Here is a 19,015-nt window from a genome sequence, read left to right as displayed (position 1 = left end):
GGAGAAAGGGCGTGAACTCCATGAAATTTTATCAAAAACTACAGAGCCACTCCCACTTATGTGTAAAAATGTTATTTTTAAGTAAGGGGGCCACTGACCCCCTTCACTCTGATTCCTTACAGGAAGGACCTGGTTCAAGGGGTGGTCTTTTGCAGTTGATGCGATTAAAAACTTGAAGTATTGCAAGGTATTAGGTACGTAGCTACTTTGTAATGTAGCACTCTTATTGAAGGAATTTTATGTAAAATTCTCGAAATTCAAGCCTCCTATCAGAGCAAAAAAAAAATTAACTCACAGGCTTGAAATTTTACGAGGTAGTTTGTGTTAGGAAGTTAAAAAAAATAACCGCACTAAAGCTTGAAGTTCAGAGGAATTTAAAATATTTTGAAAATTTTCTCTTTTTTTGATGCATTTCTAAAAATCTCAAAAATTCAAGTCTCTTGCCAGAGCAGAAGACATTAACTCATAGTCGCGAAGTTTTGCACAGTAATGGGGTGGTTTCCTTCAGTCAAAAGTACTACCTTTAGTCATTGAAATGGATAGAATTAGCAAAAAAAAATAACATGGGCCCTGAAAATACTTTCATTTTCACAACAGTTTTTTTTAATTGAATTTCCATAATTAATTCACGGGTTTGTTCATTTGCATGGCATTTTGTGTCGCCACAGCTTTCATCTGATCGGTCGTGGCGCCTTCAGTGTCAACAAAGATATCAAAACGCTTTTTTTCAGCACAGTTTTAATTTTTGAGAATAGCCAAAAGCCGCATGGTGTTAAATCCGGTGAGTATGGCGGATGCGAACAGACAGAAACACATTTTTCGACCAAAAACTCGCGAAACACGGTTTTCCTCCGGTTTATCACTCAAAAGTTTGAAAGTAAATTGTATCCTCGCTCGTCTCATTTGCAAATTATAAGTTAAAATGTTTTAAACGAAGCCATATGAGATGTTAAGGTCTTCCGATAGATCTCGAATAGTTATTCGGCTGTTTGAACGAATTATTGTTTCCACTTTTTGCGCATTCTCTTCTGTTTATGAGGTTACTGGATGTCTCGCACGTTGTCGTCTTCAAGAGTCTCATTTCTCTTTATAAATCGGTCATACTACTTGTACACAGTCTTCTTCAGAGTTACCACATTATCACCGTACACATATTTTTACATTTCGTGAGCTTCTTTGACGTTTTTTTTTTTTTTTTGCAACTTAAAACAAAACAATGTTAATGCGGTTTTCGAAATCCATGTTGCGCGACAGACCCGATAAACTCAACCTCACTCTAGCGGCTCTGGCAACTGACTGAAAGTTCGAAATTGTTACAACTTGTCCCTGCCTGTCTCAGCTGATCACGCTACTGGACAAATCCCAGCATATAGATGTAGCGTCCGCAGTTTTTACTATAAAAATTCTTTCACAGTACTTTTTGATCTCACCTCGTAATTACCTTGGAACAAATTTTATCTGCTGCAGAAAAATCATGGGTTTCTTATGGATATTTTATTAATTTTTGCGAGCATTTTTTTCGCTCTCATATTAGAAAAATGCCATTTTTGGGTCCTAAAATTCAAATTCGAACGGTTCGGTTCATGCCGTTCAGTGGGGTTTTTGAATGCGAAAAGCATTCAAAAACCCCACTACGCTCCTTCTCGGGTGTCCAAGTACCTCCCTGCCAGATTTGGTCGAGATCCGATGTAAACTGTGGATTTGAATAGGAACATACATGAACACATAATTATTTTCTGCTTTATTTACTATTTATATTCTTACATATACAAGCATATCATACCGATAAAGAATTTTGAAATAGAAATGTTTTCTAAACATGCATTTAAAACATTTCAATGCAAAACATAACATACTTTTAATGACAACGGAGCTAGTCTACGTCTGTAAAAAATGGAAGCGTTCTTCCATATATTTCCCTCTTCTTTATACTACGTCTCTCCTTTTTTTTAAGCTAACACTACAACTTTAAAAGTTAATTTCACTAATAAAGCGACAAAAATACATTACTTAATTAAGTTACAAACAGTTAGTCGCCTTTCGAAACGGTAAATTATATTTTTTAATTATTTGTATGTGCCTTTGTCTTGTGTTTGATCATATGTGAAGGCCTTACGAATCCTTTCCCGCATTCTTCGCACACGTGAGGATAGGCCTTCGAGTGATGGGCGATGACGTGACACCTCAGATCAGATGACTGTGCACTCCTGTAAGGGCAATGGCTGCAGCTGTAGGGCTTCTGTCCCGTGTGAGTCCGGAGGTGATCGGTGAGATTATTCTGGAATCGGAATCTCATCCCGCACTCCGGACAGAGGAAGGGCTGCTCCCCGCTATGGATCCGCTCGTGACTGCGGAGGTTGCCCTTGTGCGTGAACCCCTTTCCGCACGCACCGCACCGGAAGGGCCGGATTCCTATGTGCGTGAGGACGTGCCGGACGAGATTGTGCTTCAGAGTGAAGGCTCTGAAGCACACGGGGCACTCGTGAGGCTTCACTCCGTCGTGGGCGGCCAGGTGATGTTTCATATTAGTGGCTACGTCTGTGGAGTATTCGCACTGAGGACAGCAGTGTCTCCGGTCCTTCCCTATGTGCGGATGTTTCTTCCGGTGCTTCTCCATCATTGCGGAAGAGGAGAAGAGGGAGTGGCAGAGGTCGCACTCCACTCCGGCTGGCTGTTCCCCTGAAACAAGAGAAATCTTAGCCATTCAGAATTTTTGTAATGATTGCGAATAGTTATTCATAACAATTTTGAGTTTCGCAAAAAGTATAGTTTCAAGTAAAAGATCAATACAGTAAGACAAAACAACGTTAGAAGAAGACTTTCTGAATTTCATTTCACCAATACGGAAATTGAGGATTTAATTTTCCTTACCCGTACTTGTCTTAAGCAATGTACTTTTGTTTTTAATGGGAAATTTTATATCATGTTAGATGGTCTGGCTATGGGAAACCCACTTAGCCCCATTCTTAGTGATATTTACATGCATTATTTTGAGGTTAAGCTGTTCCAAAAACTGCAGTTTCAATTTTATGTGAGGTGTGTTGATGATTGTTTTGTTCTAATGAACTAGAATCAGTTTGAGAGTGATGAGGTTTTATCTATTTTAAACTCTATTGATCCGCATATTCAGTTTTCTTGTGAGAAAGAACGGAATAATTGCATTTCATTTCTTGATGTACTTGTTTCTCGTACTGAAATAGGTTTTGAAACTACTGTTTATCGCAAATCTTTTGCTGTTTCTTTACCTCCTCATAGACTATCGTCTCATCCTCCAAATCAAAAATATTCTGCTTTCAATTCTTTTGTTTATCGCGCAATTAATATTTGTTCTTCGTCGGAACTTCTCAAAGTGGAACTTAATTATCTTAAAGCTGTGGCAATTGATAGAGACTATCCGCCAACTTTGATTGATTCCATTTATAAAAAACTTTCAAATAAATCCCAAACTAATGTTCTTAATCGAACCTTCATCAGAAAGAATTTGGTTGTTTTGCCATTCTTTCCATCTGTAAGCTATCAGGTTGCTAAGATTCTAAAACGTTTCCAATTCCAGGTGGTGTTCTCTCCTATTAATAAACTTTCATTCTCTTCTCTTAAAGATCCTATTCACCCTCTTAATTGTTGTGGAATTTACAGAATTAATTGTAGTTGTAAACTTGCCTATATTGGACAGACTCGGCGTGCTTTAAAAAATCGCTTGAAAGAGCATCAAAATTATGTGAAAAAACAACAATTAAATAAGTCTAATATTTCTGAACACTGTTGGGATTCGAATCACTCTTTTGATTTTAACTCTAATCAGATTATCCAAAAATGCCCCAATTCATCAGATCTTGACTTTTGGGAATCCTTTCATATTTTGAGGAACAGTTCTAACTTAGTTGACGATCTTAGTGCAGTTCCATATTTTTCTAACATTTGGCTCCCATATCTTTAATACTGTCCTTTCCCCATCCCCCCCTTTTTCCCCCATTCATTTTTATCGATCTTCCTTTATTTATTTTTACCTTTTTGTCTTGATTGACCCCCCCCCCCCCCAATTTTCTTCTATTTATCTTTATTTTTCCTTTTTTCGAATATTTTTTGTTTCTGTTTATTTTATTTCATGGTTTTCCATTCAGCTTTTCCTTTCTTGCGGTTCATGGTTACTGAATAATTTCTTTTCTTTTTGTTTAAGCTTCGGCTTAATCTTTGTCCAATTGATTTCTTTCTTTCTGGGTTCGTACCTAAGAGAAAGCTCTTGGCCTTTGCTTGCATTCCTATTGGTTTCTGATCGGTTTATAACTTTGTCATTGGTGTTTGGCTAATCCGCTGCTTTTGTCGGATGTCTTTTCATCCATAAGCTCATTGTTTTTTGCATTGAAAAAGGCGTTCCCTGTAACGCCGAAACACGTGTCTGCTGTAATTTACAAATTTGTGCTTCTTCTAACGTTGTTTTGTCTTACTTTACTGTTCAGCACAAAGGAATTTATTTATCTTAAAAGATCAGTACGTCTATAAATTAAATTATGTTTCATGTGGTTAAAATATTTGCATATTAAAAGCATGTTTTAAACCCCCGTAGCAACAGGGAAGGGGTAATAAGTTTGGCGTGGCTGTGTCTTTGTATGTGGCACCGTAAACGAAGCAGATAATCTGATTTTGATATAATTTTTATTTATTTTTTTTCCGAAAGGAGATGTGATCGAGCACTGTAAACCAATTCCTGAACGTTTCTGATTATTACCGTAGAACGTTGCGGAATTTCATGGATTTCCCCATATTTCCGGGTAAAATCAAGTATCTTTGTAAAAAAAAGTTTCCTGAATTGCTTTAAATTGCACGAATGCAGACTCCTCTCTGGTGTGAAAAAATATTTTTAGCAACCCATTAAAAGATTAATGGAGTGTATTTATTAAGTATCGTCTTCAGTTCGATTACAGCTCGTTCAGCTCAACTAAGCTCCCAATGGGAGCTAATAAGTATCTGAATAACTGCAGCTTTGTAAGACGACAAGAATTGGAGGCAACCGAGAACCTTGTTTCTTACTTGCATTTCTAGCTTAACGGTTTGACCATGGTTGCATTGATGCTTCTGGAGCTTTCTTAGTAACTTCGGAAGGTTCTAAGCAATTGAATCCTACGGAATTTCTCTTGAAGGCATGGAATAATGTATGTGGATAAATAGAAACTCACAAACATGCTTGAAATAACATGCAGTCTTATTGTATACAAAAAGTTTTTGAAAAAAAAAAAGGAATTATGATGAGACATTGGCGTTGGATAAATCGTTTAGCATCCTTTAAAGATCGGTCCATCGCGGTAACTGTTGACTTCGGGTATCCCCAGAGCTAATAATCACACGTTGTGAGATACCTGGGAGGCTAAGCATGACGAAAGTGGCGGCTCAGCATGCGATAATCATCAAACGAAGCAAGCAAGAGATCTTCCACACGTATGTGGTAAAGCGCCATACTGCATAAAAATCCAGTGCACGATTTTTTTTTCGTGGTTACAATAAAATTCCACGTCATTTCTCGCACGTGTCTCAATTGTTACCTATATCTATACCATACTTGTTGGAACTGAAAATAGAGAATTTAAATGGGGCCGTTTCCAAAATTTTAAAAGTATTTTTTTATGAAAGAGCATGCTTAAAAACATAGAATCTGAGCATTTCTTAAATAATTCCTTTAAGTTTAATATTTTTAAAAAACTACTTAAGTCGGTGCTTTTTCATCGTTTAAACGCTTCTGCCGATGACATCACAATGATGAAATGCCATTCAGTGTTGCCATTCACGGTCCAAAATATTTAATTTGCATCTTTACTCACGTGTATTGGCAACGATATGGTTGATAGCAAGTGTAGAGCGCAATCATAGACTAATAATAAGAATAGACCGAGCTATGGCAACCCTTTTGCTGCTCATAAACCAAACCATGTGACTGGTGGATATCCTAGCAACAGCGGGCGTTGATCGTAGCAGACGATCAACGTCCGCGAGAAATAAAATAAATAGAATTGATGGACCACGGAAGAATTATCTTTTATGTTGTCCAATTTGTGAATTTGTTTATTCTAAGTTGTAAATATTTTGTTAATATAGTGAGTTTTTCGTTTAGATAGTACTGTGCATTTTCTTTAATCAATTTCAATAACTCTCTAAGCAATTAAAGATGCAAGCACCCAAAAAGGACCGGCAGATGGTAAGATTTTTACCTACACTTTCAATTTAAGATATCGATTAGTACATTTTTGCGTTAACGCAAAACGTTTACGCCATTACGTTCATACCAACGCTGACGTAGCAGTTACAAATGAAATAAAAGTTACTGAAAACTGTGATGAAAAACTAATTACTAATGTCTAAATAATTCATAACTAAAAGAAAAACAGTTCAATCTCTGCACCTGGAAAAAAATTATAATGAAAACATATTACGTCTTAAAATACTAGTCGAGTGCCAAACTATAGATAATGTTGCCATCTAGCAACCATGCCGTCAAAGTTTTCGCCAAGCCTTCCACCAGTCACATGATGTATCCATGAACCAATTTTTTCATCAGCAAGTCTGGGAAAGCTCGGTCTACTCTTATTATTAGTCTATGAGCGCAATTCTAGTTCGCTTCTTGATTATCATAACGTGGAAATACGATAGAAAGATGCGCCATAGTGCATCATTTGTGACGTCATAAAGACCAGGCCTTGTTTGAAGAATAGGACATTTTAAAAAATTAATTGAAAAATAACTGTTGGGAAAATAAAAGTATTTTCTGAGTCCATATTGTTTTTTTTTTTTTTTTTTTTTTTTGCTTATTCCATCAATTTCAGTGACAAAAAGTACTACCCCATTGTAGAATATTTTCAATGTATTGTGTTCTTATTTACTTATTAATGTTATTTATTGATTAATGTTTATGCAAATTAACCTTTTTCTATTTTGTGTAGCAACAGTGTGTTTTCCAACGTGTAAAACTGACGGTGTTGTGGCGGTCAGGGCTAGCTTCATTTTTTTTCACACGCGCGTGTAAACCTTAACAATGTTTTAACCTGCTTTTAACAAATATATTTCTTTCTTCAATCTTGTGCTGTCTCTCGACCTTAAATTCAGTTAAATTATGTTGAAATAAGAATTCAGGACATTGGTTAAATGTCCCTTACCTGCAACAATCAAGTTAAAGATGTTTACGTTAAACAATACTAATTTCTAGATCACGAGGTATATTGTCCGTTTACCAGGAGATGGCACTTGGCTCCGTTTACGTAACGTGGTATCGACGTTTCTTTTTGTTGTTTTAGGGAGATAGCTTATGATCATGACATTTTTCTGTAAAAACAGCACTTTTTAACAGTTAAGAACACTAAAAACGATCCAGAACCGTTCCTGGAAAATAATGGGCAACTGATGTGTTATTTCTGCCAGTAATATATCTTGCAAAAAAACTAAAATGTTTTCCACGAAAAATCAGTGCCTTTCCTGGAATCATCCCTAAATCTTTCTAAATAATACAAAAATATCTCCGGTTAAAGCCAGTCATGTTACTTAAACCTTCTGAGAAAAAATTAGTGCGTTTTAAGAAATAGCTTGGCGCCTTCTTAATTTACCAAGAAAGCTCTATGAGCATTTTTTTGCAACCATGGCCAAACCTAATTTAGAATTGCAAGTAAGTACCAAGCATCTCACATGCGTGCAACTCGTGGAGCCCAGAGACTCATTTGCTCTCATTGGGAGCTTAGTCAATCTGGACGAGCAATAAACATGCTGTGAAGTCTAATATACATATAATAAATTCGCCAAGTTAATCTTTAAACTGGTAGCTAAAATTTTTCTCACAACAATGAGAAGTCTATATTCGTGCAACTTGTAGTAATTCAGGAAACTTTTTGACAAAGATACTTAATTTTCTGAGGAAATTGGTGAAAACCTGTGAATTCTCGAAGCGTTCCGCGAAAGAATCAGGGACGTTTCGAATTTTTTTACAGTGAAAGACGAAAATAATAGCAGACAAGCAAATCAAGTGACGAAGAGGATACAAAGACTTTTGCACATTTAATTGCTTGTAAAGTTAAAAGTTGTTTCATTTACAAGCACAGGAATGTGTTTATTGATCACTCCGTGCTAAACTGAAAACGGCGTTCGAGAAGGCGGAGCAAAGTTGCGTTTCATTGTGAACGCACAATACTCATACACATAAGTAAAGACATTACAATTAAATTCGTCGAAATGGACCCTGTGGTGGTCAGAGTGAATTTTTTGGTTGCATTTTTATAATACACATGGAAAACCGAAATGTAAAAGAAACCACGTTTGGATGCGAACGTAATAGGGAATTTAGGAACAGTATTTTGATTACGTCCGAAAGTCTTACTTGGTCTGATTTCCTGTGACAATGAAACCTTTCTCTCAATTTGCGCCCCAAATTCTCGTCCGCAGGCATCTCCGTACCAGACACACAACTCCGTGAACTCCAGGACGGCTTTGTTCGTCCTGTAGTAGATATCTTTGCGGAACTGGAAGGCCACCAGGTTCTGCTTTTCCTCCACGTTGGTGCAATTCACGAACCGGAGCCAATTCGAGGATTTCTCATCTGCCCCTTCGATGAAATGGTTTGTGCGAGCGTTTTTGCGAGTCTGAAACGAAAATGAAATGAAACAAAAAGATCCATTTGAAAAATTAATACACAATTGAATTCGGGGGAAGTCTAAATTTGGTTATTTTCAGCTACGATCCAGTTGATTTTTGGAATGAAATATACAAAACGTTTTTTAATTCTACGTTGACTATTTCTATAAGCTTGGATCGCACTAAAAAGTGTGAAATAATCTGAGTATATGATTTCTTGATTGCAATGCCCAAACTTTGAAGTTGATCTTAATATATGTATGTACTTGCCACTTACGGCGACCAGCTGGGTCGCCTTTTAACGCCATTGTCCTATCTATGCAAGAAGCCGCCTACGGCGGCTATTTGTCTTTCTTGTCATTCACCTTTTTACGTCTTTTTACCCTTTTCACCTTTTTTATCCTTTTAAAAAAGTTGGCTGCAGTATTAATCAATCTATATCTATCTTTATCAACATGAATATAAATAAAATATTTTCTATATCTATCTCCAGTTCTGTTTTGTGCTATCGCCAAGAATGCCGCCTGCGGCGGCTTCAGTCTACTTACATCACGTATCTCAAAAATTTCTAATCCATCTCTATTTATTTTAACCTAATCGCTCATTTTCTAACAAAATCAAGGATTTAAAATATAAAAAAAATCTCTCCTATGTTTCCCTTAGTTTGCAAAATGTAGCGTTAGCAAAAGGAAAAAAATCACTATTTTTATTGAATTGAATGCCCTGGCAGCGCTGGGTACCCGGCTAGTAGTGAGCAAATTTAATGCTTGCTCCAGAAAAGCCTTGTTTCAAAATTTTCATTATGATTACTATTAATACTGCTGTTGTAAGGCAACACATTTTTGCAACAATGGGTTTTATATTTAATCATTTAATAGGGAAATTACATGAAATTTACTGTTTTCCATAATAACTTTTTTAAACTCAGATTTTTAGAAATAAATTTTTGTCTATATTTCTTCCTGGGGTTATAGCTTTCTATTGTGAAAAAATGGTTAAAATCGGTCCTATAGTTTTGAAGATTAAACCGGACATACTTACATCCTTTCATACAGAAGTAGTCATCGCAGCTAACAAAATTAAAGTCAAAAATTTGCGAAAAGAGATAGGCGGTACGCATTTGTGTACGAATAGCTTTTACTATACCGCCTATATTTCTTATCTCAAACTATTAATTTTAATTTTATTGGTTGCTATAGAACTAAAACAAACATACATATATTAAGATCAACTTCAGTTTTGGGTGTTGCAATCAAGAAATTATATGCTTAGATTATTTCATACTTTTTAGGGCGATCCAAGCTTAAGGTTTTAAAAAATAGTCTAGAATTAAAACACATTTTTTATATTTTATTTTAATGTTTTTTGTTTTAAAGTTTATTTGAGGAGAAAAAATTTGAAAGTTAAAGCATATTTTCTTGTTTTCTATCTTTATTCAGAAAAAAGGTATAGACTTTCATTTGAATATAAACGCATTGCACATAAAGAAAGAATAACTTTTTTTTTCATTAATCTTTTTTCAGTATTGCTGGCTTGTATGCTCGAATAAAAAAGCAATTTTGTTCAAGTATACGAAGATAATGCATTACACTGTTTTGAAAACAATATCTTATAAGTGTTAACCTGCATTGTCAATACAATGATTTAGTCGAATTCGGAACTTTTGGTCAACTCTTTGGAGCATGTGTAATGGTATATTTGTAGTTTCGGCTTGGATGCGGTTCTTCATGTCCTCCAAAGTTCTTGATCGTCATAAAACCGCGACTTCAGATAACCCCACAGGAAATAGTCACTCGGTACTAAATCAGGGGAGCGTGCAGGCCAATTTAAGTTCCCATACCGGTCGAGCGGCCATTAGAGTACCACAGTTAAAGCGCGATGCTGTCTCGACCAAAGCATGATGTAACAATACTTCCCACTCAGATCTTTCCGTTGAGCCTCTTCCCACCACTTTGTGATGCTCCACATTTTTGAATGCCAAAATCAAGAAAGAAAGTTCCCGCACCCCACCCTTTATTTGGATAAATCTAGAACGCTTCCCCCCCCCCTTAATTAATTTAGGTATGTGAGGTGAGTATTCATGTATACACATATTTATCATGTATTGTGCATTATTGTGTGCTTGGAATTGCAACAGCTTATTATGTTTTCGGAGTCACAAATCATAATCAGTGTGTTGGGGGAAAAAAACTCCACGACAAATGAGGCAGTAAGAAGCAAAGGGATGTAAAAGGACATTTCCAAATTTTGAGTAAAACGCGTTTAAAAATAACGTCCCTAGGTAGACTTTCATTGCATTTTTATCTCTAAATCATGCTATACAGCAGCACCGAACAGGGCTACTTGTACCATCTCTTGGCCAAGACAGAGGAGAGGTTCACCTACCATCCGTTGAAGGTATCTCCAAATTTTGAATTTTGCTACTTACATCCCTTCGCTTCTCCCTGCATCAAATTTATTTTGGTTTTAGTATGTCCAACACTGAATCAGAGCTTCCTTTGAACTCCAAAACGTATATAAAATCATTGGAATTTCTGCATTACTACCAAAGATGGTATTTGTTACTACTACACTAGCAACCTCTACTTTGTCGGCGGAGCAGCTTGCGTACCTTACAACAGTAAAGATCACACTGAAATCTCGATTGTTACTAGCTTCTGAGGGACAAAAATAAAAGTTATTTCATGATTTACCTTCCAGGCGTATCCACTCCGTTTGGTTTTCCAGCGCTCCCGTGTGATATCTCCTTTGTAGGGTCCGAAGACGGTGCCCTGTGGAAGAGACTTTTCCGACCAGATGCCGAGTCCGGCTTTCCGGATGCCCGAATATCCAACAGACAGGAAAGGAGGAGCTTCCTTCGCCCGGCCTGGTACTCCTTTCGGAACCTGGAATTTTAAAAATATAATGTTTCTCGCATGTATATAATGGAGGAGTAAAAATGAATGAAAATATGTTTGTCGAAAAGTTTATCGAAATAAAAATGAGTTACTAAATTAAAAATGATTTACATAAGGCAAGACTACTATTTTGTTTAAACGGAATACATAGGAACAATATGTTCAAAGTCAAAAGTTCTTCTTTAAAAGGTAAAAGTTCAGAACTGCCACAAGTATGGGCACTTTACTGTAAGACATTCATTCTGTTGGTTCGCGTGATAGAAAACAACAAAAATCTTCGAGTCATAAAACACATGAAAATTTATTTGGCTTTGATTTACCTCTTTTTTAGATTCTTTTAAAAATTATTATTATTATTATTCATGTGTTTAAACACATTATTGTTTTATTATTTATTTTTTATGTCAAAACGGCAGTTTTATTTTACCTAAAAGCATGCCAATTATACATTTTATAAAAATGTACTGGAATTATATTTTTCATTAAACTTGTTGCATAAAAGATAAGAAGTGCAATTTTTGATTAAAATAGGTGGGCAATTCCACGAGTAACTGACTGACATTTTTAGAGCAAAACAGTAAGTATTTTGCAACGTTCAATGCAAAATATACTTTGTGAAAACGATCTTTTCTTTTGGATTACTGTATTTTTTAATCTGAATTAAATGGCATAATTGAATTCTCGAAACATATTTTGGTTGACTTTTAAAAATTTGTTAAAAACACGGTAACTGACTGACATTTAAAAAAGTAGCGTGTCAGTCAGTTACCATATTTTTGATACTTTTTTTCAAATATGTTTCAAGAATTCAATAACACCATTTAATTTAGCTTAAAAAATACAATAATCAACAACAAATGATCAACGTAAAGTTTGGGTTGTATACTGAAAAATACACACTGTTTTGCTCTAAAAATGTCAGTCAGATACCCGTGGAATTACCCAGGTAATGAAAAATTACCTTTTGATTACACACTAGTAACATAGGGCCGTGCACTGGACAGTGTCCTTCGTACTCATCTCCACATAAGTCGCAATCTAAAGGAAAAACAAACGGAAAGCAGTAAATTAGCAGTGTTTATTACACAGCTAACATGTGTGTAACACTAGCTCGCGAATTTAAATTTTTGTTTGTTGCCTAAAGTATTAAAAGTGTTTTTACATAATGTCGATGGTGCTGAATCAGAATTTTCAACCTCCTTACTTCTATCATGTCAGCTTTTCTTGCAAAATTCTTTTAAATGTACTGTATATTTACGTGATTTTTTTTTCACAAACGTTTTTTTAAAGAAAAAACAATATTTAATGTACACAACTTGCTAAATTCAGTTCCATAATTACTCTTTGGGAACACGGAAATTACGCTGGGAGGAAGATATAACAAATTTAACAGAAGTAGTAAATTTACTTCCACGCAAAAGAAAAGGCATATTTTCGATCATTTGTTTTGATGATATGAAGGGCTCGGGGCAAGAATGTGATATGCAACATGATGTGAATTTTTAGTAGGCCAATTTTCAACTTATAAAAACTATTTGTAGAATTTTTCAAAGGTATTATACATTCTATATTCTGCAATACTAAAACCTGATATGTTTTCATTAAATGACATGATCTATTGTCATGTTTATTTCAATTTTAGTTGTGAGAAACACAAATTTTGATCGAAAACTCGCTCCTTGTGGCTTGTCACATTTGTGCCTTGAGTCCTTCATATTATTAATTAATATGAATTGCCATTATTCTTTACTAATAATAAAGCTGAAAGTCTCTCTGTCCGGATCTCTCTCTCTCTCTCTCTCTGTCTGTCAGGATCTATAAGACGCGCATAGCGCCTAGACCGTTCTGTCAATTTTCATGAAATTTAGCACAGAATTAATTTGTAGCATGGGAGTGTGCACCTCGAAGTGATTTTTTGAAAATTCGATTTTGGTCTTTTTCTATTCCAATTATAAGAACATTTCCCCGAGCAAAATTATCATAAGATGGACGAGTAAATTACAAAATTATCATAACGAGGAACCGTAACATCTGCAAGCCAATTAGCGAGAAATTCATCATACATTTTGTGAAAATATACAGGCGAACCAAAAGATCTTTTAATTTTCTACTACGGGCAAAGCCGTGCGAGTACCAATAGTACTTCATAAAAAAAAGTGATACTTAAGGAATATTCAGTAAAAGTTTTATCAATTTACACTGTAAAAGAATTCTGAAACATTACTGGTTATTTCTGTGGAACGTTTCGGGATTTCAGATTTTTAAGCACTTACTGAGAAAATTAAGTATCTTGAATTACTACAAGTTGCACGAATGCAGACTTTTCACTGTTGTGAAAAATATTTGCAGCTCCCAGTTTAAAAATTGACTGAGCATGTTTATTAAGTGTATCGGCTTTTGTTCGATTACGGTATGTCCAGATGGACGAAGTCCCAATGAGAGCGAATAAGTCAGTAGATGCACTATATGACCAAAAGCATTGGGACGCTTTCAAACAATCACATTTTTATGGATTTCTCGAGAAATAAGAAACCAATTGTTCTGTAACTTTTGGCACATAAAAGGTATGCTTCCGCTGTCATTTTCAAATCAAAATGGATTTGCCCACGCATTTAGGGGATCAGCAACAAATTGAGGAAAATAAAAACGTTTTCTGATTATTCCTCATCGTAAATAACTGGTAATAAGCTGAAAATTTCAGACATTAGTTAGCCTACTATGTACAATTATTTTACATAGTTTCGAGTATGTATCTCTGATATTCATGAAGATATAAGCATTTCTTTCAAAATCCCGATTTTTTTTTTTTTTTGAATTTTTTTGGGACAAAACACGCAAAGTTCTAAATCAAAACTTACCAAACTTTCGGAAATATTGATAGCATACAGGAGAAGTATAACACTAAAATTTTAAACTAAAATGTTTAAAATTTAACGAAATATGAACGTTTAAAGCAATTAATTTCCCAATGCGCATGCGCCAAAGATAGCAATTTATAACTTGCATAATCTAAACTCCAACTAGATTCTCCAACTCATAACAAAATTTCAGTTCAATATCTTAAAAACTCAGAAAGTAATCAGCCGTTTAATGAGCCGAATTTGAATAGCTCTTGAATAGGCGACGACTCGTTAGGTTCTTTGGCAAGTTTGCAACATTTAGTTGCAATCGCTCAGTGTAATTCATGATAAAAACAAATTATTTCCGAACGATCCTTCCCGATTCGTCGCCAACCCAAGAGCTATTCAAATTCGGCTCATTAGATCGATAAGTGTTTAGATTATAAAAGTTATAAATTACTATCTTTCCGCGCATACGCAGTAAAACATTAATTGCTTTAAATGTCCATATCGTTAAATTTTCAATATTTTAATTTCAAATTTTAGTCACTCAAGAGCCGTAACTTAAAAATTAAAGATTATCATTGTGTATTTTTATGAAAACCACACTAAAATACCGTAGCAAGCAATAATTTTTAAGGTGAAACTGAAAGTTAGCTACTTGCGTAAAAAACTGACTGACAACTTATCAAGTTGACAGCTTTATAGGAACTGCTTTATAGGAACACTACCAAAACTGCTACAAGTTGCAGCTTGAATATCACTGGTTTTAGCCTTTCTTTTCTTTGCCCATACAGGGGTCTCACAAAAAATCTCGAATAAAACACGTTAATTTCATAATTCCCACCGACACCAAAAAGAAAAAATATTGAGAAAATAAAAGAATTTATTTGCATACAAATTAACTGCCTGGAAACAGGCCCAAATCTAAAATTTAGGCTCTTCCGAAACAAAATCTGATGGGCCCCTCCCCGGACGCCAGTAGTGTGTATTTGCAACGTTACAAGTCTTAATGCTAGTTTTTTTTATTTATTTATTTATTTATTTATTCAATTTCCTAGGCCATTGGGTCCTTTAAAGACGTGGCCCCTTCCGCACTGCGGGGTCTGCGGGTATGCAGATCCGGCCTTGCTTGGAAGGCTTTTACAAATTACATTGCTTACAATGTGATTTTTTTTTTTAACTTCATCTTTTTTTTTTTTTTTTCTTCTCACATTTTTTAATTCCTTTCTTTTTCTATTAATTCGAGCAACAAAATTAGCACAAGATAAGTCAATTTACAAAACAAATAATTACTGAATGGGTATCTAGATGAAGGGCATATCTTACAGTGGAAGAAGGGCATATGCTACTCTTGATCTTCATTAATATTTAATCCTTCTTGTCCAAGAAGAAGAACATATGTTACAAATTAAAAATAAAATTTTTAATTTGCAATATATGACCTTCTTCTAGGGACTCATTCATACTGTTTCTCGAAATTTATGGCAAAGCGAAAAGAACTGAGCTGTCAAAAGTTCTTACACAAGAATTCATCTTCACTTGGAATATCTTCCTCCTTGTAAGAGGTCGTGGGTATGTTGCGCTTCGGATATCTCGGCTGTGCGGCTTCTTCCGGAACTTGAGAAAGAGATTTATTCAGTTTTGTAAAGTCAGAAAGCAAAAACATCAAACAAATCAAGTTCAAAAATTAAAACTTACTTTCTTTTGGAAAGTCATCTACAGGAATCCCATTGCCCTCGCAAAAAGCATCGAGTTTATCAAATTCTAATCTTGCTCCTGACAGCACGGCTAACAAAAACTGTTCCGTTTCCGGCGTAAACGGAGTTCTTTGAGATGCTTTTGAGCTCTAAAAAAAAGAAAAAACTAGTATTGTCTAATTTGAAATATTTCATTAATGCATTTCAAAAATTCAGATGTCTACATACAGTTTCTATCGAAAGTAAAATTACATTATGTGTTGCACATCAGTCGATGATAGATACTCATATTAATTTTTTTTTTTTTTTTTTTTTGCAAACTTTACACCTGATGGCTCCCCCCCCCCCCCCCTTTACACTCGGTTTTGTGTTTCTAATAATCTTTTAAACTTTTGAAGACTTTTGTCTGTATTTAAATTGCCGAATTACAAATAGATATAGATTATATTTTTAAATACCTAAAACAGCATTCCAAACTTCGAGTTATAGTTGGTGATGTTAATTAATTTTTAAAGAAAAGAAACAAGGAAAGCCAATTTTAAGAACACTTTAGCTTCTTCATCATTATTAGATAAAAAGTAAAGAAAAACTTGATGTTAAGCTCCTGCCTGAATCATACTGAAATTAATATCTTTTATGCCTTACTAAAAAAAACCACACGAGATAGTGTATAATTGGAAAAAATCTAAATGTAATTATCAAAGGACCACAATAAGAAACGTTTATGCATAAATTATTTGCCCTCATATCCCCTAATCGAAACACAATTTCTGCTGAAATTTTTAAAAAAGTGAAGAAATTTAGCGAGTTTCGGTGGAGTAATGGAATAATACATCTTTCACACGCTTTGCAGATGGATGTTTTGCCACATGCAGACTGAAATCGCGAGGTATATTCAATTTTTCGCCTTTTTTTTAAATTTGCAGCTTTTTTTTTAAATTTCAACCGATTGTACGACATTATATTTAGTTAACAGAGGCACGAGGGCAAATGGTATTGCGTCAAAAAATGTCTCAATATGCTCTTTTAATTGCTACCTATTTAAGTTTGTTTCATTATTGCACTTGTCATGTAATAAAGAAAGAGACGTCCTGGCTAGAAATCTTTGGTACTCCAAGAAAATTCCCGTTGAACATCGCAGAAAATATATAAGAAAAACAATTCAGGTTTTTCCTAAAGTAGTTGTGACTAGGGATGTTTTTAAAAATGTAACATTTTAACGTGAAAATTAATATAACGGAGGGGGGGGGGATTGGCGTCTGACCACCTTTTTTTAGCAACGAAGCGAGAAAACTGCTTCAAGCTCTCAACATTTAGTTTCTGAAGTATAAAAATTTGAGAATAACGGAAAAATTCTCTCTTGTCAACTAGCAATTAGGGTCGCTACGCTGCTACACTTTCAGTTCAAAATGCGACTAATCTAAGGAAAACGATTTTATTTTTCGTATTTGTACTAATATTAACATTTCTAAAACCGGTTTCTAGGCTATATCCAGAAAGATGGTTCAACAGATGAATTTCCTAAAAAGCGCTAAGAGTATTGAAAACCCCCTTCTTCAAACACTGGGATTTACCAAGACCAGATACATAGCGATAATTTAGAAAAAATCGAAAGCTAGAAAAATGCTGTTCCTAAACTTGCTGCCACACGTCTGTGCTTTACATGGACAATGCGCCATACCATTCAATGCAGAATATAAATAAAATATTCAGTAAAAGGAACAATTCAATTGGCTGAAAAGCAATACATAAAATTCAGAAAAAATGTTTGGTTATGTTTGAAAACCTACTTTTTAACAAAACATACACCGCTGACCGGTTTTTAGAAGAATTTTGGTACGAAATTGCTAGATTTGCTATTAGCTCTCTTTCCGCCATCTTACACGAAAATGATTTCTAAAGAAATGCAACAGATAATCTAATCTAAAGAATTACAGGTAGCTGAATATCCTCTTGAAAATCTCAGCTTCAGTGAAAAAAATATCTCCGTCCAGCTCGGGTATTGACTATTCTAGACTGATGAGTCCACAACAAGGACGAAACAGCAGGCTCTGGATGTCATAACCAGACCGTCGGTATTTGGCATGCAGTTGAGCCTAAGACCTGGCTCAAGGGCAGTAACTTACTGTTTATTAATTTCATTATGTTTATGAGTTGTATTCAAAATATTTAAAAACCAAAGCAGGAAAGCTAAAATGCTACCTCAAACTAAATTCTATACAGTTTATTTTTATTTACTGTTCTGAAGAGATTCATCTTGTATTAACGGTACAGAACGATGTGAATTTAAAAGAAAATAGTTTTTTATTTGGCGTGCATATAAATTAGATGAATGTAACGTACTTTTTCCGGTTTTGTCTCCTCTTGACTTTGCAGCAAGCAGCCAGACATGGTGTCATCTAGGTTATATATAATCAACAGTATCTCATTAAAACTTTTAAAAGAAATACGTCACAATAAAAAATAGCAATGCACATGGGCGCCCATGAGCAAAATTTTAAGAGGGGGGGGGGCTCAGATTTTTTCCCGATGGTTTAGCAAGATATTTTCCCCATGGATAGCAATTTCAATACAGATTAGAGTTAGTAAAATTTGCCATCTTTACTAATAATAAAGCTGAAAGTCTCTCTGTCCGGAGGATGTCTGTAGGATGTCTGTGACGCGCATAGCGCCTAGACCGTTCGGCCGATTTTCATGAAATTTGGCACAAAGTTAGTATGTAGCATGGGGGTGTGCACCTCGAAGCGATTTTTCGAAAATTTGATGTGGTTCTTTTTCTATTCCAATTTTAAGAAAAAAAATATCATAAGATGGACAAATAAATGACGAAATTATCATAACATGGAACCGTAACATGGGCACAAGCCAATTGGCGAGATACGAAATTTATCATAACGTGGAACCGTAAGATGGGTACAAGCCAACTGGCGAGAAAATTCACCATACATTATTTGTAAATATACAGGCGAACCAA

The 19,015-nt window shown here is 35.1% G+C and overlaps 1 protein-coding gene across 1 annotated transcript; it reads right to left on the bottom strand.

The window, feature by feature from the left end:
• Positions 1-2,062: 2,062 nt before the first annotated feature.
• On the bottom strand, positions 2,063-18,432 carry LOC129228641 (histone-lysine N-methyltransferase PRDM9-like). Its single transcript, XM_054863324.1, has 7 exons — positions 18,385-18,432; positions 16,043-16,190; positions 15,866-15,961; positions 12,463-12,539; positions 11,298-11,489; positions 8,351-8,612; positions 2,063-2,679 (listed from the first exon to the last, which is right to left on the bottom strand). The coding sequence occupies exons 1-7, from the start codon at positions 18,430-18,432 to the stop codon at positions 2,063-2,065; spliced, it is 1,440 nt and encodes a 479-aa protein (XP_054719299.1).
• Positions 18,433-19,015: the final 583 nt, after the last annotated feature.

This window comes from Uloborus diversus, chromosome 8, assembly GCF_026930045.1.
Source record: "Uloborus diversus isolate 005 chromosome 8, Udiv.v.3.1, whole genome shotgun sequence".
In the NCBI taxonomy this organism is placed as follows: Eukaryota; Metazoa; Arthropoda; class Arachnida; order Araneae; family Uloboridae; genus Uloborus; species Uloborus diversus.
Note: the sequence above shows the minus strand (reverse complement) of the source record. Positions and strands in the feature narration are given on the sequence as shown.